General features: G+C 44.5%; 1 protein-coding gene across 3 annotated transcripts in view; it reads right to left on the reverse strand.

The window, feature by feature from the left end:
• BRIP1 (BRCA1 interacting DNA helicase 1) overlaps nucleotides 1-23,133 on the reverse strand; it is a 60,343-nt gene that overhangs the window by 16,239 nt on the left and 20,971 nt on the right. For all 3 annotated transcript variants that reach the window (XM_074556928.1, XM_074556926.1, XM_074556927.1), the window contains exons 15-16: nucleotides 4,407-4,566; nucleotides 4,004-4,125 (exon numbers count right to left, since the gene is read on the reverse strand). In XM_074556928.1, coding sequence (XP_074413029.1) covers nucleotides 4,004-4,125; nucleotides 4,407-4,566 — 282 coding nt within the window. The remainder of the gene's footprint in view (nucleotides 1-4,003; nucleotides 4,126-4,406; nucleotides 4,567-23,133) is intronic.

Here is a 23,133-nt window from a genome sequence, read left to right on the forward strand (position 1 = left end):
CCATTGCTGTGGGAGAGCCACAGATTCTCCATTTTCTGGCCTGTGCCACTGTGTTTGAATTTTATGGCTGCTGGAAACTCAAGGGCCTCCCCAGAAGTTCCAGGCTTTGCCCAGTTTTCTGCTTCACCCACAAAATCCAAACAAACACCAACCAAATGAGTGCAACTATTCTCTAAATTTACCTGTTGCATTTGGGAATTCCCATTCCTTTCCTGAGCTGAAAAAGATGTTTAATCTCCCAAATTTCCTTTATATTTCACAAAAACACTAGTAGCCACCTCTTCAAAGTGACTTCCTTCACTTTATCCTTCTTGCAATTCAGCCGATAAAAAAATGAGCATTAATCCAGAATTGTTGTGGATCTGATAACCCTAAAGCTTCAGCAAAACAAACCCCTGTTCAATATAAAGCCATTTCAAATAAAAGCCATTTCCTCCAGCATCCTGAAGCAGCTCTGCCCTGCAGATCTCATGCTGAGCCTGGTGCCTGCCCTGCTCTCATCCACAATTGATCACTGCAGAGCTTTGGGCATTCCCATCTCTAAACACACACTCAGGCCTTGAGCTGCTTGCAATTTGGCAGCCACTGTTTCCAGCCCTACTGAAAAATTTACAGGTTTTCTTCAGTCTCATTTAAAAAAATAGTTCAACAGAACACTGGTTTTTAAAATATAGTTATCAGAAATGGGCTGTAGTGCTGTGATCCTGTTATTTGAAATATTTGGTTGACCTCAAGGTAAAATCAAACCATAATCCACTGTGAAGATAATTCACCCATAACACATTTTATTCAACCTAATTTGGTATCATTTAGAACCCGAACCCATTGATTTTCAGGAAATCATTTGGCATTAATTACAAAGTTCCAGCCATACAACAAAGGATTTCCTAAATACCTTGTCAGCACATGCCCCTAAACCAGAATTTCCAACGGCAGAGGCAGACTGAGCACTCTGTAATGGGAATTCTCACACTGCAGTGCATTATTCTGCAGCAGGACAAGGAATGCTGTGGCTGAGTGGGAGCTCCAAGGAATTCTGCCTGCTCTGAGGAGCTGCCCTCGGCCTCCCTGGCCCTGCAGGATGTGGTTTTTCCCAGCCAGGCTGCAGACAACAAAGAGGCCTTTGCTTGTTCACTTAAGCTCAGAACACATCTCTCAAACCAAAGCTGAGCCTGTTTGGCCTTTCAAGTGCAAACCTATGATTTTCTTGTTTGGTTTGGCATTAGGGAGAAGCAGAATCCAGCTGCTCCTGGTATTTATTTATTCTCACTTTGTTTCTTGGCCTCACAGAGCAGTCCCAAAGAGGAGCACACGGGACAGGGCAGTGACAGTGCCTGCAGCACTCAGTGGCACAGACCCCTAGAAAGAATTGTGTTACCCAGAATAAACCTTTTTTTCAGCAAGCAGAAAGCCTAGAAAAATACTTTCCTATATTTATTGGCTTTGATTTCCTTACAGCTCTGCAGTGCCTGCTCTAATGGAACATCATCCCTGTCAGACAAGGCAGAAGGAAGGAAGTGTTGAGGTGGGCAATTACAGGATGCTGCTTTCACCACCTCCTGAAAAACACAAATACTTTCAGATTTATTTAACTGCAGCCACTTCCAAATGCTATTTTTACAAGGGGCTTACAAGTTTTTGCCTAAAGTTACATGAAGCTTGAATATTCCAAACAGTGCTGTCCTCAGTATCCAGGAAGAGTTTATGTTGTGTCATAAACTCATGTTCAGAACTGCAAGTTAATAAAGCAGCACAAGCTTGGAAAAAAAATTTCCAATTCCATTCAGTGCTGAAGTGGGAGAAATAATTACACTGAAGGAGGCACTGGGATTAAAAGGTGAGACAGTGCAAGCAGCGAGGCATTCACAGTTATACTGTCAAATAATAACATAATTAAACAATCCTTCTCTTTCCACCTGTTTTCTGCAATAACCTGTCTTATTTAAATCACTATTCAAAAGTCTGTATTAAAAAAGCAGCATTAAAAGTTTTTATTTTCTGCAATAACCTGCCTTATTTAAATCACTATTTCAAAGTCTGTATTAAAAAAGCAGCATTAAAAGTTTTTATTTTCTGCAATAACCCGCATTATTTAAATCACCATTTCAAAGTCTGTATTAAAAGTTTTTATTTTCTGCAGTAACCTGCATTATTTCAAGCAGTGCTCCACCTCTTACCTGTGCAAGGTCACTCAAAGAATCCAAATGGGGTGGAGAGAAGTTCAAAGGTAAACAGAGAGAAAAGGTATTTTGTGCATGTTTAGTGTTTTGAAGATGACATAAAAATCTATTTTTGGTGCATATTTAGTGATTTGAACATGACAAAATCTATTTTTAAATTTTTTTTTTATTTTACTAAACTAAATATTTAGTGTTTTGAAGATGACAAAAATCTATTTTGTGGCTATTTAGTGTTTTGAAGATGACATGAAAATATTTCTTTTTGTGCATATTTAGTGTTTTGAAGATGACATAAAAATCTATTTTGTGGCTATTATTTAGTGTTTAGAAGATGACGTAGAAATCTGCTTTGTGCATGTTTAGTGTTTGGAAGATGACACAAAAATCTGTTTTTTGTGCATATTTAGTGTTTTGAAGATGAGATAAAAATCTATTTTGTGGCTATTTAGTGTTTGGAAGATGACAAAAATCTGTTTTGTGCATGTTTAGTGTTTGGAAGATGCCACAAAAATCTATTTTGTGAAAGTTTAGTGTTTGGAAGATGACACAAAAATCTGGTTTTTGTGCATATTTAGTGTTTGGAAGGTGAGATAAAAATCTATTTTGTGACTATTAAATGTTTGGAACATGACACAGAAATCTATTTTTTGTGCATGTTTAGTGTTTGGAAGATGACACAAAAATCTGTTTTGTGCATATTTAGTGTTTTGAAGATGACATAAAAATCTATTTCGTGTGCATGTTTAGTGTTTGGAAGATGACACAAAAATCTGGTTTTTTGTGCAAGTTTAGTGTTTGGAAGATGACACAAAAATCTGGTTTTTGTGCATATTTAGTGTTTGGAAGATGACATAGAAATCTATTTTGTGGCTATTATTTAGTGTTTGGAAGATGAGATAAAAATCTGGTTTGTGCAAGTTTAGTGTTTGGAAGATGACACAAAAATCTGGTTTTTTGTGCAAGTTTAGTGATTGGAAGATGACACAAAAATCTGGTTTTTGTGCAAGTTTAGTGTTTGGAAGATGACATAGAAATCTATTTTTTGTGCAAGTTTAGTGTTTAGAACATGACATAAAAATCTATTTTGTGGCTATTATTTAGTGTTTAGGAGATGACGTAGAAATCTATTTTTTGTGCATGTTTAGTGTTTGGAAGATGACACAAAATTCTGGTTTTTTGTGCAAGTTTAGTGTTTAGAAGATGACACAGAAATCTATTTTTTGTGCAAGTTTAGTGTTTGGAAGATGACACAAAAATCTATTTTGTGGCTATTATTTAGTGTTTGGAAGACACAAAAATCTATTTTGTGTACGTTTAGTGTTTGGAAGATGACATAAAAATCTGTTTTTGTGCATATTTAGTGTTTAGAAGATGACGTAGAAATCTATTTTTTGTGCAAGTTTAGTGTTTGGAAGATGACACAAAAATCTGTTTTTTGTGCAAGTTTAGTGTTTGAAAGATGAGATAAAAATCTGTTTTGTGCATGTTTAGTGTTTGGAAGATGACACAAAAATCTGGGTTTTTGTGCATGTTTAGTGTTTGGAAGATGACGTAGAAATCTGTTTTGTGCAAGTTTAGTGTTTGGAAGATGTCATGGTTTGAGCGGTCAAACCACCACAGAAGATGACACAAAAATCTGGTTTTTTGTGCAAGTTTAGTGTTTAGAAGATGACGTAGAAATCTATTTTTTGTGCACGTTTAATGTTTAGAAGATGACGTAGAAATCTGGTTTTTTGTGCATGTTTGGTGTTTGGAAGATGACACAAAAATCTGGTTTTTGTGCAAGTTCAGTGTTTGGAAGATGCCCTAGACCCAGGCCCCACCTGCAGGTCCCTGACGTTGGGGAAGGGGATGCCGATGGTCACCACGGCCCTGGCGTTCTCATCGCAGAAATCCAGCCCCTCACTGACCTTCCCTCTGCACACAGCAATCAGCAGAGCCCCATCTGCAAGAGCACAGAAACTTGCACCAAAAACTAAATTCAATATAATATAATACACTGCTGGAATGGGTGAGTGCCTCTAAAAACAGGGACTCACCAGAGGGATGAGATCAACTCCACTTCAATCAATAATATTCTGATCATCAAACAGCAAAATAATTTTAGATTTTATAATACAGGGGTAATTAATTAAGCAAGAACAATGTGTATCTCTAACAAAATGTTAAACCCTGAATTTTACTTGAGGAGTCAGCATGGACTCTTTGGAATGGTGAAGAATGTACCTTTTTCTCCTTTGCACTTGATTGCATCGTAGTAGATTTTCAGCAGCTCATCAAAGTCACTCTTGGCCCCTCCCTGGGGCTCTGCAATGACAGTTTTAACGTCCTCCAGGTTCCTCCACAGGCCTGTGTGCATCCAACGCTCCTTTAACTTGTCCAGCATCTGAAAACCAACAGGAAAATCCATCAATTGCTCAAACAAAGCACACAAAGGCATTTCCTTTAGTGAATTCCATTGCTCAGTTTTGTATTTGTAAATACAAGTTTTCCTACCATGCACAGAACCTCAGCTGGGCAGCAATTGGGAAATAGTGGGAAGCATTTATTTTGCTAATCAGAAATAATGCAGATTCTTGAGCTGTCAAAGCAAAACTCTCTAAATCTATGACAGGTCACTAAAGAGCATCTTGTGCTATTCCTCAAAGCAGATGAATGTCATCCAAAAAAAAAAAATCGCAGATATCTGTTTTTTGATTACTAAGTAAGATTAGAAATAAATTTCAAATTAATTTGAAACAAGCCTTTATATCTTAAACTTCCAGAACTTTTCAATATTTGAAAATTTACATAGAGAAGTTGTGGGGGGAGAATAGATGATGTAGGATTATCAAGAATAGAATAGAATAGAATAGAATAGAATAGAATAGAATAGAATAGAATAGAATAGAATAGAATAGAATAGAATAGAATAGAATAGAATAGAATAGAATAGAATAGAATAGAATAGAATAGAATAGAATGATGCAGGATTTATCAGCCTCCTCAGGTTCTGGGACAGCCCCTCAGCTTTGTTACACCTCCCAAACTCTGAATGTGCACATTTCACTCCAAGCCAGAACATGTTCAAATAAACTTGTGCTGCTTTTAATGCAAATTCTGAAAATGCTGCATTACAGAAAGCAGAGTTTAAAATTAGCACAGAACCTGCAGTCAGCTGGGTGGGGGTGATTTAGCAAATGCATCAACTTCTACATTGAATTTTATCAAGTCATGGAGCCAAAAAATCCCTCCTTGAGCTGCACAGAGCTGCCCTGGAGAGAGGGGCAAGGCAAGGAACACACCCAAGGAGCTCTGGGTCAGTGGGCAGAATGCAATCCTTTAGGTTAGAATTCAATCCTTTAGTTTGGATTCAATCCTTTATTTTGGATTCAATCCTTTATTTAGAACCCAATCCTTTATTTAGAACTCAATCCTTTATTTCACCCTTCTGCTGCTCAGTATTTTCAGTGTGTTCCTGACTCTGAGCAGCTCCCAGATGAGATTTGAACCCTCAGGTCCTGCAGGAAGGGCTGTGCTCTGTGTCTGCACTCCCCTCCTGGAGACTTTTCCACATTTTGCTCCAGGCTGCACAAACTCCCCCCTGGAAGCTGCACTTGCCCTGCTCCATCCCCTCAGTGCAGCCCAGCCAGGATCCCAGCATCCTCAATGGGTGATTGTTACAAAAATAATCTGTCCCCTGTCCAATGCACAGTTTCAGTGCTACAGTGAAGCAGAACTAATGACAATTAATTGTTGTCACGTTATAGGAAAGTGGTGACAAGGCCCTTTGCATTTTTCATGCCCTCGGCATGAAAGATCTGAACTCATTCTCTGGCATGAAGAATTTGGATGGGTTCCTCACAAGAGGGGACAAATGCTGTTATTTCACATTTCCCCTGGTTTGTCCCAGCCTCTGCTCAGGGAATTACTCTTGCTTTACTACTGATGTGACACCATTAGCAAGCAAGCACAGAGAGAGTAAGTGATGAGCAGTAGGAGCAGCTGTAGCTGCAGAATAAATCATCTCTGCTAAATGTGGCTGTCCTGCTGTCTGTCCCTTCCCTGCCAGCTGCCATTTCCTGGCAGAACCTGCCTGTAATCTCCTTTTCTACAAAGGCTGTACCCTGTGAGTGAGCAATGAGTGTCCATCCTGCCAGGCCAGCCTCAGTTCCTGGATGTGCTGTGGAGAAAATTCTGGGTGTCCGGTTTTGGGCTGTTTGGATGGCCTGGAAAGGCCCGGGGTGGCCTTGGGGCAGCCGCGTATCAAAGGACGAGAAGAGGCTTCAGTTCTTCTTTCGGTCTCGGTGTTTATTAATTGTTTATCTAAAAGATTTTCTTTCAGCCCGACAGAGCTCTGCTCAGCAGCCAGCCATGAGCACACTGTGCTGCCCTCCGGACAGTCACCTATCTTTATACCCATTGTTACGTGTACAATATTTATCATTTTTCCCCAATACCTTTCACCCTTATTGCCCAGTGCACTTTTAGTAATGACCAATCCCAAAGTGCCACCATCACCACAGAAGATGGAGGAGAAGAAGAAGAAGAAGAAGGACAGGACACACCCCAATTCCTCCATCTTACTTCTCTAAACCCCCCTGTACAGAAATCCTAAACCCTGTGTTTCACTCTCTAATTAACCAATCCCTTCACCATTCACCCCGGTGAAACCCTCCTGTCCTCATACAGGTGTCGTCTCCTGTGTAGGATCAAAGTCCAGCCACCAGACACTTCTGGAACATTCCAGGACTCCCGAGCCCCCCAAGGGTGCTCTCGGTGACACCTCAGTCCTGAGGTGCTGAGATCCCACAGCTGGGAAAGCAGAGAATCAAACCCAGCACAGCTCTCAGTGCATCCCCTGGGGGTGCCAGGGAGGGAACCCCATTCACTGCCAGATCTCACTGCTGTCCTGGGCTGGGCTCCTGGCACTGCCAGCCGTGCCCAGGGACAGAACTCTTGGGCAGAGCTCAATCTCACTTTTACATGGAACCACCCAGCCTTTGCCTCCCAAGGTCACTCACTCACCCCTGATTTTCTCCTCTCCATGGGATTTCTCCCAACACACCCCTAGGAAAGGTTCTTCCTCACAAAAATTCCTAAATCCCACTGTATTTCCCTCATATTTGAAAGAAGCAACATTTATATTCAGAACTGCAAAGATGGCAGGAGAAAACCTTTATCCAAATTTTTAAGGAAATATCTTTTCTTTTTGTGGGCTCCCCAGCCCCTCCAGGCAAGTCTCCCTTGGACCAAGGTTCAGCTTTCTTGTTCCACCACCACAACAAAAATCTGTGATTTTGATGGAAAGATGGGAATTATTTATGAAATCTTGGGCAAGAATGGAACAATTCATTTAATTCACACAACAGCTATTACCTCTTCCATTAATGGAGTTTGCTAGATATGGAAACTTCCCTTGTATCCACAAAAACACAGCACCCATGGCCTGGACACACACTAAAACAACAAGAATTATGGAGCTGACTGAATACAAATAAATAAAATATAGAACACACACACATGCCTCAGAAGAGCCAGGAACCAAGCGCGGGTTTCTCATAAAAAATTATTTCACTTTGGGTTGGAAAAGTGCAAATGGGAGCAAGCTCTGATGCCGGGAATCTCAGGAAGAACCATTAATGCCCCAGCCAGTCACTCCTCCCTCCCAGGGGAATAATAGCTCCTGCACTGGAAGGCAGCCTGGGTATATTTTATTAAATCCCTTAAAAATGGATTCTCAAATGGTTTATTAACAAATGGTCTTCCTCCAAGAGAGCAGAAAATCTTGTTAGAGAGGATCTGTCATCTCCCCATGCACTGAGGGATGGTTGCTGGGCAGCTTTTCCCTTTCATTCCTCTCTGCAATTTAAAGACACCTGTCAGCCATGAGCCACAAAAACCTGGGGCTCAGGGCTCAGCACTCCCTTCTGAGCAGGTTCTGGAATGTTCTGGAACTTTGGGGATGGGGGAGCTGCTTCTCCTTCCCTCCAAGGCCAAACCCTCCCGTGTGTGCCCACAAAGGAGCAGCTTTGCCCTTTTCCATTCGCTGCTTTGTTTTATACAGTGCCAAAAATCACATTAGGAGGCTCCCAGGTCATGAAGCAAACCCAGAGCTTTGTTTAATGGATTTCACCCTAAGGCAAGTGGGTTGGAATTTCCACCACTGGATCAAAATTGGAATTAACTCCAGGTTGTTGGGGCTGTGCTTTCCTGCAGGATCCATCACCAGGAGCAGAAAATGGCTGAGAAAAGAGGAGGTCTGACAGAAAAATTCTGGCTTATTTAACTCTTTTCCTGCTAATTTCTTTACATAAAATAGTCCTTAAATATTTTAGCATTGATTCACGTCATGGATGGGTCACACTTTGTCAGCAAGGGAAAAAAGGTATCACAGAAATAATCAGAAGTGCTTGGGGAAGCAACAAAACACCCCAAATATCCAGTACAGGACAAAAAGGAAAATGACCTAAGAAGCACCTGAGAGAGTAAAACAGCTCTGACTTTACTGGGTAGTTTAACAACTCTAACTATTTAAAAATAATTATCATTGCAATTGCATTGTGCCCTTGTGCACCTGTAAAACTACAAGCTCATTTCCCCACATTTATACAATAACTGGGAAAAAGTTATTTCAAGGTGAACAGAACTTACACAAACATCTTGTAACCCTTCTTAAAAATGTGCCATTACACCCTAAAATAACCCCACTCCTTCCAAAATCTGCCATTATACCCTAAAATAAACCCATTCCTTCCAAAATCTGCCATTATACCCTAAAATTACCCCACTCCTTCCAAAATCTGCCATTATACCCTAAAATTACCCCATTCCTTCAAAAATCTGCCATTGTACCCTAAAATTACCCCATTCCTTCAAAAATCTGCCATTGTACCCTAAAATAACCCCACTCCTTCAAAAATCTGCCATTGTACCCTAAAATTACCCCATTCCTTCAAAAATCTGCTATTATACCCTAAAATAACCCCATTCCTTCAAAAATCTGCCATTGTACCCTAAAATTACTCCATTCCTTCAAAAATCTGCCATTGTACCCAAAATTACCCCATTCCTTCAAAAATCTGTCATTGTACCCTAAAATAACCCCACTCCTTCAAAAATCTGCCATTGTACCCTAAAATAACCCCACTCCTTCAAAAATCTGCCATTGTACCCTAAAATAACCCCACTCCTTCAAACTTTGCTTTTTTTGAGCTTGGCTCTATGTAATGATACGAAATTGCACTTTCCATTGTTATTCAGATATTCAGGGAGCTGGAGGGGAAAGGAAGAGCCATTGGGTTTTTCTTACTAAAAATCCCAGTATTGGCAGCAGTGCCAGTGCAAAAAGTGTGAGCTCCCCGAGGGAGCAGCATTGATCTAAAAGCCTTTGCCCAGGGTGTTCTCTGGGAATAAGCACTGCTGCAAATCCAAGTGTGTCTCCAGTGGGCTGGAAATGTGTGGGAAGGGTCAGACACGAGTTCTACAGGCAGGCAGGCAGCACAGAACTGCAGAGATGCCAACAGGGGCTGGGCACCAGAATTGAGCTGGGCACCAGAATTGAGCTGGGCACCAGAATTGAGCTGGGCAGCAGGAGCTGGGCAGCAGGAGTTGGGCACCAGGAGCTGGGCACCAGAATTGAGCTGGGCACCAGAATTGAGCTGGGCACCAGGAGCTGGGCACCAGAATTGAGCTGGGCAGCAGGAGCTGGGCACCAGAATTGAGCTGGGCGCCGGAATTGAGTTGGGCACCAGGAGCTGGGCACCAGAATTGAGCTGGGCACCAGGAGCTGGGCACCAGAATTGAGCTGGGCACCAGGAGCTGGGCAGCAGGAGCTGGGCACCAGGAGTTGGGCACCAGGAGCTGGGCACCAGAATTGAGCTGGGCAGCAGGAGCTGGGCAGCAGGAGCTGGGCAGCAGGAGCTGGGCACCAGAATTGAGCTGGGCACCAGAATTGAGCTGGGCAGCAGGAGCTGGGCAGCAGGAGCTGGGCAGCAGGAGCTGGGCACCAGAATTGAGCTGGGCACCAGAATTGAGCTGGGCAGCAGGAGCTGGGCACCACAATTGAGCTGGGCACCAGAATTGAGCTGGGCACCAGAATTGAGCTGGGCACCAGAATTGAGCTGGGCACCAGGAGCTGGGCAGCAGAATTGAGCTGGGCAGCAGGAGCTGGGCAGCAGGAGCTGGGCACCAGAATTGAGCTGGGCAGCAGGAGCTGGGCACCAGGAGCTGGGCACCAGAATTGAGCTGGGCACCAGAACTGAGCTGGGCAGCAGGAGCTGGGCAGCAGAATTGAGCTGGGCACCAGGAGTTGGGCACCAGGAGCTGGGCACCAGAATTGAGCTGGGCAGCAGGAGCTGGGCACCAGGAGCTGGGCACCAGAATTGAGCTGGGCACCAGGAGCTGGGCACCAGAACTGAGCTGGGCACCAGAATTGAGCTGGGCACCAGGAGCTGGGCACCAGGAGCTGGGCACCAGAATTGAGCTGGGCACCAGAATTGAGCTGGGCACCAGGATTGAGCTGGGCACCAGGAGCTGGGCACCAGAATTGAGCTGGGCACCAGAATTGAGCTGGGCAGCAGGAGCTGGGCAGCAGAAGCTGGGCAGCAGAATTGAGCTGGGCAGCAGGAGAACAACTGGGAGAACAAGGGGGCTCTGGGCAGCTGGGAATGAAAGGGGGGACTGGGACCCAAAGGGGGACTGGGACCCAAATGGGGGACTGGGACACAAAAGGGGGCACTGGGACACAAAAGGGGGACTGGGACACAAAGGGGGGCACTGGCACTGAGAGGGAGCCCCTGGCACCCCAAGGGGAGCCCCTGGCACCAAACAGGGCTCTCACCCCCTCACCAACACAGAGTGCCCCAGAGACCCCCAGTGCTGCTCTGCCCATTGCTCTGCAGTGTTTGTATCTGGCCAGAACAATCCCAGCTGGCACAACCAAAGGCTTTTTTTTCAAACTCTCAAAACTCTTAAATTCAGAAAGATTGTCAAGAAGAAATGAACTTCCCTTGCTTTGCTACAAAATGTTTCCCACCATTTGGGCTGCCTGCAAAAACACCAACCCCAGGTTGTTTTGTATCATAAACCAACCCAGCCTCCACCTGCATCAGCTGCATCCTCTCTGCCTTTCAGTGAAAAGAAATATAAAAATTTTAAAATCCATCCACTCTGACAGGTCCTTCTGTAGGTGGGGGCCCATTGTCTTTGCCACTGGAGCAATCTCTGCTGCTCCCAGGCCCAGGTGTTTTTCTCATGGCTGATTCCAGAGGAACTGCATTCCCTCCAGACCTTTCTCTGATTCCAGAGGAACTGAATTCCTTCCAGACCTTTCTCTGATTCCAGAGGAACTGCATTCCCTCCCAACCTTTCTCTGATTCCAGAGGAACTGAATTCCCTCCAGACCTTTCTCTGATTCCAGAGGAATTGAATTCCTTCCAAACCTTTCTCTGATTCCAGAGGAATTGAATTCCCTCCCAACCTTTCTCTGATTCCACAGGAACTGCATTTCCTCCTAAACCTCTCTGATTCCCCACATTGAATTCCCTCCAGACCTTTCTGATTCCACAGGAATTGAATTCCCTCCAGACCTTTCTCTGATTCCAGAGGAATTGAATTCCCTCCAAACCTTTCTGATTCCAGAGGAATTGAATTCCCTCCCAACCTTTCTCTGATTCCAGAGGAACTGAATTCCCTCCAGACCTTTCTGATTCCAGAGGAATTGAATTCCCTCCAGACCTTTCTCGATTCCAGAGGAATTGAATTCCCTCCAAACCTTTCTGATTCCAGAGGAATTGAATTCCCTTCCAGACCTTTCTCTGATTCCACAGGAACTGAATTCCCTCCAAACCTTTCTGATTCCAGAGGAATTGAATTCCCTCCCGACCTTTCTCTGATTCCACAGGAATTGAATTCCCTCCAAACCTTTCTCTGATTCCAGAGGAACTGCATTTCCTCCTAAACCTCTCTGATTCCACACATTGAATTCCCTCCAAACCTTTCTCTGATTCCACAGGAATTGAATTCCCTCCAGACCTTTCTCTGATTCCAGAGGAACTGAATTCCCTCCCAACCTTCCAGGAGCAGCTCTGCTTGCCCCCAGCTGGAAGTTTTTGTTCCAGTCCCAGGAGAATCACCTGGATCAATGTTCTGCTTCCATTAGGAAAGGATGGAACTGTTCCTGTATTAGGGATAATCCTAAAACATATTCAGACATTATATCAGGGCACTGCTTGAACAAAACAGCCTTAAATTCCTGTTATTGCAAAGAGTGGATCTGGTCTGACTTCACCCACTTTTTTTTGGTATTACAGGTTCCTATTAAATAATTTCTTCAATGATTAAGATGGTTTGGAAAAGTAGAGAATTTGCAGGAGTTATTTGAGAGTTGTTGAATAAAAACTTTGCCAAAACTTGGTATCAAATGACCCAGAATCCTACAGGCAGCTGAACTCCAGAATACTGAAACTCTTCACTTTGGGGGAAAAAAAGAAGGATTTACAAAGAATTTACCAATGTGGGGTCACAGGATCACTAATTTACTCCATTTTCACCTTTAGTTAAAAAACAAACAAGCCAACCCCAAAACAAAACCAACAACAACAAAAGGACCCTTGAGGTTAAAAGTGACCAGAAAGGAAACAACACAAAAGCGAAGGAAAAAAGGAAACAGGAATGGAATGGGAATAAAAGATTGAAGGGACAAAACAAAGTGCCTGGAAGGATTGGTGTGAAAGGAAAATTGAGTTTCCTTCCAAAAATAGGAGGGAAAATATTTGGGCTAACTATCCAATAAACCCTAATGTCCATTATCCCAATCTCTGAAATCCCTTTTTAATATTCTGGGGTGCTGTTCCAAACCACCATGAAAAGCACAAAGCCCCTCCACAAGAGCAAAGAAAGAAAGCAAAGCAAGCAAAGAAACCCAAGCACATTTATCAAAATCACCAAAATTATTCCACACTTTGGGAAGGACCAGAAGAATATTCATTCATCTCTGGGCCACAAGCCATTTACCAGCTGGCAGAAATAATTTACATTTCACCTTTTCTTCTTCTTAATCACCCCACTCACTTTTCCAAAGGTCATTTTAATCATATTTTTCACAAAAAAAAGAAAAAAGCCTCAGTTTTGCTCAACACCCAGACATGTGCACTGCTCTGGGCTGGGGCTCCAGCAGCCAAGAATAACTGAGGCCATTGAATTATTTAAAGCAGTTGCTTGCACTCAATTAGATTTTCATGAAAGGTTAAGCAAGAAACTGATTCACAGCCCCTCCCCATGTTTATGGGAGGGTTTTAACACAGGAAAAGTCATTTGAATGACTGAGCCAATGCAAAATATAAACTTTTTTTCACTAATAAAAGGTGTTTTAAACTTCAAATTTCATTCTCTCGGCTTCTAATTCCAACAGATTTAATTTCAAGAGGATGTGAAAATATCCGTGCCAAAATATTTCATTTTTGAAATAAAAATTAATTTTAAAATAGAGCTTTAAATTCCCACTGTTAATAGGAAACTGGAGAGAAATATTAAACATCCATATGAATACACATGCACAGGGTAATAAAATAACCAAAAATAAATTGATTGAATGCAGCATTTCAATGGGAACAGGCCACACAAGGATGTTATTGTTATCAAGGAGAGGCTCCAGCTGCTTTCTCCTGCACATTTCCCATTTATGGCAGCAGGGGCATCACCAGCAAGGTTCTGAACCTGCCTGAATTCCTGCCTGATTTCCCTTCCCAAAGAACCACAGAGCCTCTGGAATGAAAGAGCAAAATAGAAAATATTTTAAAAATGTAAATGATGAATGCAAGGGGCTGTGCAGGGGCCTGGAGCCATGTCAGACATTTATTTATTCTGATATTTTCCATTTCTGCCAGAGTTCTGGAGGAAGAGCAGACTGAGCTGTGCTAACAGGTGCTCAGGGATCCTCAGCACTGCTGGGAAAAGCTGCCCTGCACTGCAACTCTCCTGCACTGAGCTAATTCAGATTTGTCTCTTCATCTATTTCTTCACAGCAGAAAATGAGTTTGAAGGATAAAACTTCAAACCATGGAGGTGGGATTTTCAAGGCTTTCCCTGGAAATGGTGTGTTTTCAAACGGAGAAAAATTGTACTTATTTTCTCCAGGAGAATTTGAAATAAACATGAAATAAACCCAAATATTTAGGGCCAAGAATGGTGTTGAGATCCCCACATATGGTGGGAAATGTGGGGTAAAATCTGTGCTCATCCCCACAGCCACCGCAAGGGAAATTTCAATTTCCAAAAGGAAAGAATGAAAGAGATAAAGCTGCTGTGCAACCCAAGCAAAGCCTGAGCAGGGTGGAAATCCCCACATATGGTGGGAAATGTGGGGTAAAAATCTGCGTTCATCCCCACAGCCACCGTAAAATTTAAATTGAAATTGAAATTTTGAAATTTCAATTTCCAAAAGGAAAGAATGAAAGAGATAAAGCTGCTGTGCAACCCAAGCAAAGCCTGAGCAGGGTGGAAATCCCCACACATGGTGGGAAATGTGGGGTAAAAATCTGCGTTCATCCCCACAGCCACCGTAAATTGAAATTGAAATTGAAATTTTGAAATTTCAATTTCCAAAAGGAAAGAATGAAAGAGATAAAGCTGCTGTGCAACCCAAGCAAAGCCTGAGCAGGGTGGAAATCCCCACACATGGTGGGAAATGTGGGGTAAAAATCTGCGTTCATCCCCACAGCCACCGTAAATTTAAATTGAAATTGAAATTGAAATTTTGAAATTTCAATTTCCAAAAGGGAAGAATGAAAGAGATAAAGCTGCTGTGCAACCCAAGCAAAGCCTGAGCAGGGTGGAAATGCCCACATATGGTGGGAAATGTGGGGTAAAATCTGTGCTCATCCCCACAGCCACCGTAAATTTAAATTGAAATTGAAATTTTGAAATTTCAATTTCCAAAAGGAAAGAATGAAAGAGATAAAGCTGCTGTGCAACCTAAGCAAAGCCTGAGCAGGGTGGAAATCCCCACATATGGTGGGAAATGTGGGGTAAAAATCTGTGCTCATCCCCACAGCCACTGCAGGGGAAATTGAAATTTCCAAAAGGAAAGAATGAAAGAGATAAAGCTGCTGTGCAACCCAAGCAAAGCCCGAGCAGGGTGGAAATCTCAGTGTTCTGAGCAGGGCTGTGATCACCACGGGCACACCCCAGCACAATAAAAGGTGAATAATTCATCAGTGTTTTCCAAGGCCCGCGTGCATCGCTCAGCTCGGGGGCAGCACTGCCAGCATTTCTCTTTGGGGACAATGACAAAGTGTGCTCAGCAGAGCAGCCTGGAGCACTGAAGTGTGTGCCATGGCCATAAATCAACCCTGCAGCCACAGGGTGTCTCTCTGCTCCCAACATACCATCAATTTTTCAATAAGCCCCTTAAATAATGGAAAACGTGAACGGCGACAACGGTAATGAAAAATGAAATGTTTTGCACGCCAAAGACTTCACAAAAACACTGTTAATACCTTGCTTCTGCAGCTAAAGAAGATTTTTTATAGAAATTTTCTCCCCAAAAACCCAACATGTTTGCCCCCCAAACATTTTGTTCAGGCTTTGAGCTCTGTGGCAGCTGGTGAGGAACAACCTGCTCCAAACCAGGCTTTCTTTTGTGGTTTTAAAATTAACCAAGACAAGGAGTTCTGTGTTCCAGGAGCTGCTTGTACATCCACCCTAGGCTACATTACACCTTCCCATCCCAGGGAGGGAAAACCTTTCATGCAAAAAGAAAAAAAAAAATTATTTTTAAAAGGAATGGTTTAAATCCTGGTCTGGAATAAGAAGGAAAATGATGAACTGGCCATGGATGAAGTCAGCATCTCCACTGCTGCTCAAGCCAAGCTCAGTCATCTCTGACCTCTTGGTTTTTCAGAATAAAGGGGAAAAATAACCCAAGGCAGTCCCTGGGGTTATCATTGACTGGGAGCCTGCCCAGGGTGCCAGCTCTGAGCTGCCCAACAGGAAATGCTTCATGTCCTCCACCACATAAAATAGACAATTCTAAATAAATAAATCAATTAATACATAAATAACCTAAGTATTTATTCCAGGTTCCCATCTCGATCCCTTCTCCCTCCTTCCATTCTGTCCCCCTAAAACAAAAAAGCACAAAGAAAGAAATAACAGACTTTTTTTCTCACCTCATGATCCAAAATTGGAAGGAAAAGCTGAAAATGAAGTTTTTACTGTAGCACATTGCAAGTTGTTTGTTTTGAAATATTTTTGCTAATTATTAGCCCATTACTGAGCTATAAAATCCCAACTCAATCCCTTCTCCCTCCTTCCATTCTGTCCCCCTAAAAAAAAAATTAGGAAATAACAGACTTTTCTGATTCTTAGGAAAATAATTTCTCACCTCACGATCAAAACTTGGAAGTAAAAGCTGGAAATGAAGTTTTTACTGTAGCACATTGCAAGTTATTTGTTTTGAAATATTTTTGCTAAATATTAGTCCATTACTGAGCTGTAAAACGAGCCAAAGTGCAATGAATACTCTTTGGAATTCATCACTCACTAATTAAATGTTCTCACACAGGGGCTTGCCTGCCCTATCAGAAGGTGAAACCGAGGGACGATTTTTCTCTTTTCTAAGATAGGAGTTGTTGGCTCCCAGACCTCCCAATGATGTCAAATTTCTCTGGATTTAAAACAGCCCAAGAACTCCTTTCAATACATTTCAGATTCAGCTTCCTGCGTGAGCTGTTTCACTGCTGGTGCAGAGCATGCTCCTGAGTAAATCCTCTGCAGTTATTTCCTCTCATTTCTGGTGCTTTTCCCACACGAAGGAGTCACACCAGGCACTGAATCTCTCCCAGCCATGGCAGAGGGACCCCGAACTCTGCAGGTGGCAAAGGTTCAGTGTCCAATTTTCGGCTGTTTGGAGGGCCTGGAAAGGCCCGGGGTGGCCTTGGGGCAGCCGTGTTTCAAAGGACCAGAAGAGGCTTCAGTTCTTTTCTCGGTCTCGGTGTTTATTAATTGTTTATCTAAAAGATTTTCTCTCGGCCCGACAGAGCTCTGCTCAGCAGCCAGCCATGAGCACACTGTGCTGCCCTCCGGGCGGTCACCTATCTTTATACCCATGGTTACGTGTACAATATTTATCATTTTTCCCCAATACCATTTATTCTTATTACCCGGTGCACTTTCAGTAATAACCAATCCAAAAGTGCCACCATGGCCAAAGAAGATGGAGGAGAAGAAGAAGAAGAAGAAGGACAGGACACGCCCCAATTCCTCCATCTTACTTCTCTAAACCCCCCTGTACAGAAATCCTAAACCCTGTGTTTCACTCTCTAATTAACCAATCCCTTCACCATTCACCCCGGTGAAACCCTCCTGTCCTCATACAGGTGTCGTCTCCTGTGTGGGATCAAAGTGCAGCCACCAGACACTGCTGGAACATTCCAGGACTCCCGAGCCCCCCAAGGGTGCTCTCGGTGGCACCTCAGTCCTGAGCTGCTGAGATCCCACAGGTCAGAACATCAATGGCAGAATGACTGGGCAGGACACACCTTCCCAAGGATGATCTGTTTGTGGATATCATTCCCTGTTCACAGCTGCTTCCCTCCCTTTCATTAAAACCTCCTGAGGAAAAGGACATGTTCACTCTGTTATTTACTGACAGACTCCATCACTGACAGAGTGCAAACTTCCTGACTGTGAAAATTCATTTTCAATGCAGTTCCCACATAAATAGGAGGAAAAATATGCAAGCAGCAAGTGTTAATTACAAGGGAAATTGGAGCATGTGTTAACGAGCTACAACAATTCAGCTTGCAGCACTTTGACAAGTCAGAGCTCAGAAGTGAGAAACAATAATAGATTTTTTGTTTATTTTCCTGATGCTGTCTGCTCAGGGTATTTAAATTAACAGTGCAATAAAATATTAAAGCGCCCAACTCTCAGGGTGTGAAATTCACAGGCCAAACACTCATCTGCCAGCATGGCAGATAATTTTTTTAGACACAATATCCAATAACCTGCCACGACTGTCGCTCCAGATTGGGTTCATGTGCTGAGCAGCACCGGGAGCTGCTCTGGGTAAAAAGCAAATGCCACAGGGCACCTGAATTATTGCACAGCCCTGGCTGGCCAGCACAGCAAGGCAGGGCTGAAGGAAGCCATGAGCAGGGTGTTGGTGCATTTCCTGCAGCTGCAATTCACAGAGAGCCAAGGCACAGGTGGGGATCTCCCCTGGGCTGAGAGAAGGTTCCAGAACAAGGAGGGAACAGGGAAAGGGCCCAGGGCAGGGTCAGCACAGAGCTCCAGCCCCAGGGCTGCTGCTGAGGCTCTGCACAGCACCAGGAGCTGTTGTAGTGTGTTGTTAAGTTTCTTGTGTTATTCCCCCAATTTATGTATTGTTCTCCCCTATTATGTGTAAAATGGGTTCGTTCCCCCAGTTTTTCCCGCCACTGCTAGCCTGTCAGCTAAGTTGCTATAGTAACCGCTATTCATAGTTGCCGATATGTAATTGCTCCTCCCCTGGTTTCCCTTATAAGTGAAAGTTGTCTCCTCCCTAGGTCCAGTCAATCACCCCCTTCTCCTCCCAGGTTTCGAGAACCTTCTCCTCTCTGGAGATGGTGGCTGGCTGGGGTCCCAGGACACCTCCTTTACCTTTTGATTATTGGTCTCCATGGAGTGTCAGTTCTGTGAAGTTCATCCCCTCACCTTTCCCAATTGGTTCTGCCTGTACCCACCCCCCCTCCTTTATAATCCTGTTTCACCCCCTATGGAGAAACTTTTTCCCGGTTGGTTTCTCCGCGTTTAGATCCCGCAACACCTTCAATAAACCGATGTTTAACCCCCGGGAAATGGTCAGCTCCGTTCCTCCCCTATACCAGCAGTGTGAGCCAGTCCGCAGCCAGCACAGCCCGAGGCCATCAGACGCTGAGGGGTCCTGGCCAGGAATTGCAGAGGGGCGTCGGCCTTTCGCCCTCAGCGAGCCGGACTCTAAACTTCGAGCCACATATGCCCCCCTCTGCACCCCTCCTTTATAATCCTGTTTCACCCCCTATGGAGAAACTTTTTCCCGGTTAGTTTCCCCGCGTTTGGATCCCGCAACACCTTCAATAAACCGATGTTTAACCCCCGGGAAATGGTCAGCTCCGTTCCTCTCCTATACCAGCGGTGTGAGCCAGTCCGCAGCCAGCACAGCCTGAGGCCCTCAGACGCCGAAGGGCGCTGGCCAGGAATTGCAGAGGGGCGTCGGCCTTTCGCCCTCAGCGAGCCGGACTCTAAACTTCAAGCCACATATGCCCCCCTCTGCACCCCTCCTTTATAATCCTGTTTCACCCCCTATGGAGAAACTTCTTCCCGGTTGGTTTCCCCGCGTTTGGATCCCGCAACACCTTCCATAAACCGATGTTTAACCCCCGGGAAATGGTCAGCTCCGTTCCTCCCCTATACCAGCGGTGTGAGCCCGTCCGCAGCCAGCACAGCCCGAGGCCCTCAGACGCCGAAGGGAGCTGGCCAGGAATTGCAGAGGGGCGTCGGCCTTTCGCCCTCAGCAGCCGGACTCTAAACTTCGGGCCACATACGCTCCCCTCTGCAAGGAGCCAGCACAGGGCATTGCTTTCATGTCACCTCACCCACGGGTGCAGTCACCCAGAATATCCACCTGAGTGAATATCCAGCAGGCACACAGAGCCAGCTGAGGGTGCTGCAAACTCACACCACAGCCTCAGAACATCAGCCACAGTGAAAAAAACAGGATTTCCAGAGGAGGATCTTTAGAGATTCTCCAATTACAGTCAACTACTGGAAAATATATTTAAAAAAAAAAACCAGAAACAAGAAAATGTTTCATCGCAGAGACTGAAAACAAAAAGGGATAATCTTGGAATGTGCAACATCATCCCTTCCCTTGAGCTGTCTCTGACACTTCCCTGACCTCCTGAGGAGACACCAAAGTTCACAAAGCCACCTGCAAACTAACGAGGAAAAAAAGAATAAAAAGGATAAAAACTTTTCCTTTGCTCAGGAGCTCACAGAGCAGCGCAGGAACAGTCCCAGGGAAGGGCTCCCAGGTCAGCTCCTCTCAGGTCCCAAAGCATCTCTAACATTTGGATTGCCTCTAACTCCCCAGAAATCAGGAAATCCCCCATAACTGGGCTGTACATCCATGATCCTGTCACACTATTTCAGAAGGAAAACACATTTAGCAATTATGCAGATTGTCAGTTAGCATCTCCAAAGAGAAAATTTTATCTTGGCCTGCTGTTGGTAACCAAGCAGTAGGGAAAAAACAACCACCAGAAATAACAAAACTCCGATAACTCAAAAAACTCTAAATGAAAACCTTCTAATAAATCATTAAAGTTAATGATAACTCAGTGATTCCTCTGCAGAACCCAGCACTGTTCTGGCTCAGAGAGATGATCCTGCCAGGGTGGGAACTTCCAGCTCCAGCCGCAAATTTCATTTGGCACAGCTGGATCGAACTGATGACATTAAAGATAAATATTAAATACCTGCTTAGACAAAAACTCTCATTGCAGTTATTTTTGTATGGAGTTTTTCATTCCTTCTGTTCTGTTTTTTTCTATTTGAAGCAATTTCTCACCAGTGCCCAAAGCAGAGCAGTTGGGAGGGAATGGTTAAAACCTTCCCTCGCACACAGGGATTTTTACAGACATTTCTATGCCCAAGTCAATGGGAAAAGCAAACTGTAGACTTCAGGAATCACATGGAGATTTACAGAGCTCTTGGAGCTCTCAGATAATTGTATTTCTGGATGACTGTGAGAGCCTCAATAGCCAGACAGTTTATGTGACTGATATTGAAATGATGGAAAATAGAGAATTAAACTGAAAGTAGATACTGTGTATGATTAATGGGAACAAAACCCCCCATAAAACATAAAGAAGCTGAGATAAAGTTCAAAAGGAAAACTTCCACTGCAGGGGAAGAGTAAAAAACAAGCAATGAAGAAATAATATGGACAAGTAAAATGAAATTCTATCTACATTTATTAGGTGCAAATGTTGAAATGAATAATTTGGGAGCCATTAGAACGCAGCTTATTTAGAGCTCATTTTCCCCAAATCAGGGCCCATAGACAGAAATCACTTCCCTGAGATTTCCAGCTGTGGAATTCCATCCGGAAATCCTTCAGTTTTTGCCTCACAATTGTCATGAGAAAAGGACCACTGAAGGGTTAAAAACTGTTGAGCCAGTTGGGAAAGAAAGTCTCATGCGTATTTAGTGTGTTTACAGATGGTGTCTGCAGAACATCCTATGCTGTACTCGAAGGGGCATGCTGCCCTTTTCTGAACAATGGAACTGGACTTTCTTCCAAACTTCAGGCCTGGCTGGACTGAGCTCTGGGGTGGCTCCCCCCCCGCTCCAAGAGAAGACCCCTCTTGCCTGTCTTCAACCACCGTGACAGATAAACAGAGATGCAAATCCCCTCATCAAAGAACCAAGAACCCCTCTGGCACCCTATTGGCACCCCCATGGCACCCCCCTGGCAACTTCCTTCCAGAGACTGGGACTGTACCCCCTCCCAACTCAGGGAAGGGGGAGAACCTGCCCAGAGCAGACGTACCTGGGAGCATCCAGCCATGAAAACAATGGACTTTTCCCCTCCATGGAAACATAATTTCAGCCACCCTTCCCCCAACCAAGAACAGTATATCTGGGGTTCGGTTCAACTGCCTCTCTGAGAGTCTCCCCAAGACGTGTACCAGCGAGCATCGGCGGCGGGACCCCGAAGGCATCACGTCTTGGTAGCTATACCCCATTCCCTGACCTTCTTTCCTTCCTTTTTCCTTATCCTATCCTTCTCTTCCCCAGATCCTCTAACCAATGCATATTTAGCTGTGGTTATTATCAATAAATTCCATCTTGTTGATTTGCTACTGCAAACCCCTGTAACTTTGTTGGTTATTTTTGCACCCAAAAATCATTCGTCACCCGTTCATGTCGGGCGGACCTTCACACCAGCACAGGAAGGCCAAAGGACACTGGAAGGGTTTTTCCTTCCAAAGGGGAATGAAAGCCAAAGGGTCCCTGTGGTGTGAGAGACCCAAAGAGCGGCTGGCACTGGGGCTGGCATTGGGGCTGGCACTGGGGCCGGCACTGGGGCTGGCATTGGGGCTGGCATTGGGGCTGCCACTGGGGCCGGCATTGGGGCCGGCACTGGGGCTGGCATTGGGGCTGGCATTGGGGCTGGCACTGGGGCTGGCATTGGGGCTGGCATTGGGGCTGGCACTGGGGCTGGCATTGGGGCTGGCACTGGGGCCGGCACTGGGGCTGGCATTGGGGCTGGCATTGGGGCCGGCATTGGGGCCGGCACTGGGGCTGGCACTGGGGCTGGCATTGGCAGGGCCCTGCCCAGCCCAGAGTGCCAGGACAAGCCCCAGGGCTGTTCAGTGACTGCTCCTCCCCCTGCTCTGTTTGGGGCCCAGCTCTGAGGGTGCCAGGACCCCGTCCCTACTCCACCTTTGGGCCCCTCTGTGCCCCCTGGCTCACACAAATGAGAGCAGCTTCTCCAGAGAGAACCTCTCCCTTGGGAGCAGAAAGCAAATGCTGGCCACAAAGTCAGCATCATTATTAATTGACAATTATTTTGTAACTCACTCCTGAAATGCCAAACCTGTTCAAAGGCAGCTTCCTTTCCATGCCAGGGGTGCTGGGCAACATCTAAAGCATCTAAAATTGGGTGACACCTTGAAACATTCTTGTTTCCTGCAGCATTTTAAGCTGTAACTGTGTCAGTTACATTCTCTAACACTAAAATTATGCAGAAAGTTCATGCTGATGTAACGTGAAAGAAGGAATTTCTGTCATAAATGACACAAACAGATCCTTACACCCAGCAAATATTTACACACAGGAGGAAATATTATACAAATACACACAGGATAAATATATATATCTCTTCTTCAAAGCCCTCCTACAGCTGTCAACAGGAGCATCAAGGAGATTATTACTCCTGATGAAG

The sequence above is a fragment of the Zonotrichia albicollis genome, chromosome 22 (assembly GCF_047830755.1).
Source record: "Zonotrichia albicollis isolate bZonAlb1 chromosome 22, bZonAlb1.hap1, whole genome shotgun sequence".
NCBI lineage: Eukaryota > Metazoa > Chordata > Aves > Passeriformes > Passerellidae > Zonotrichia > Zonotrichia albicollis.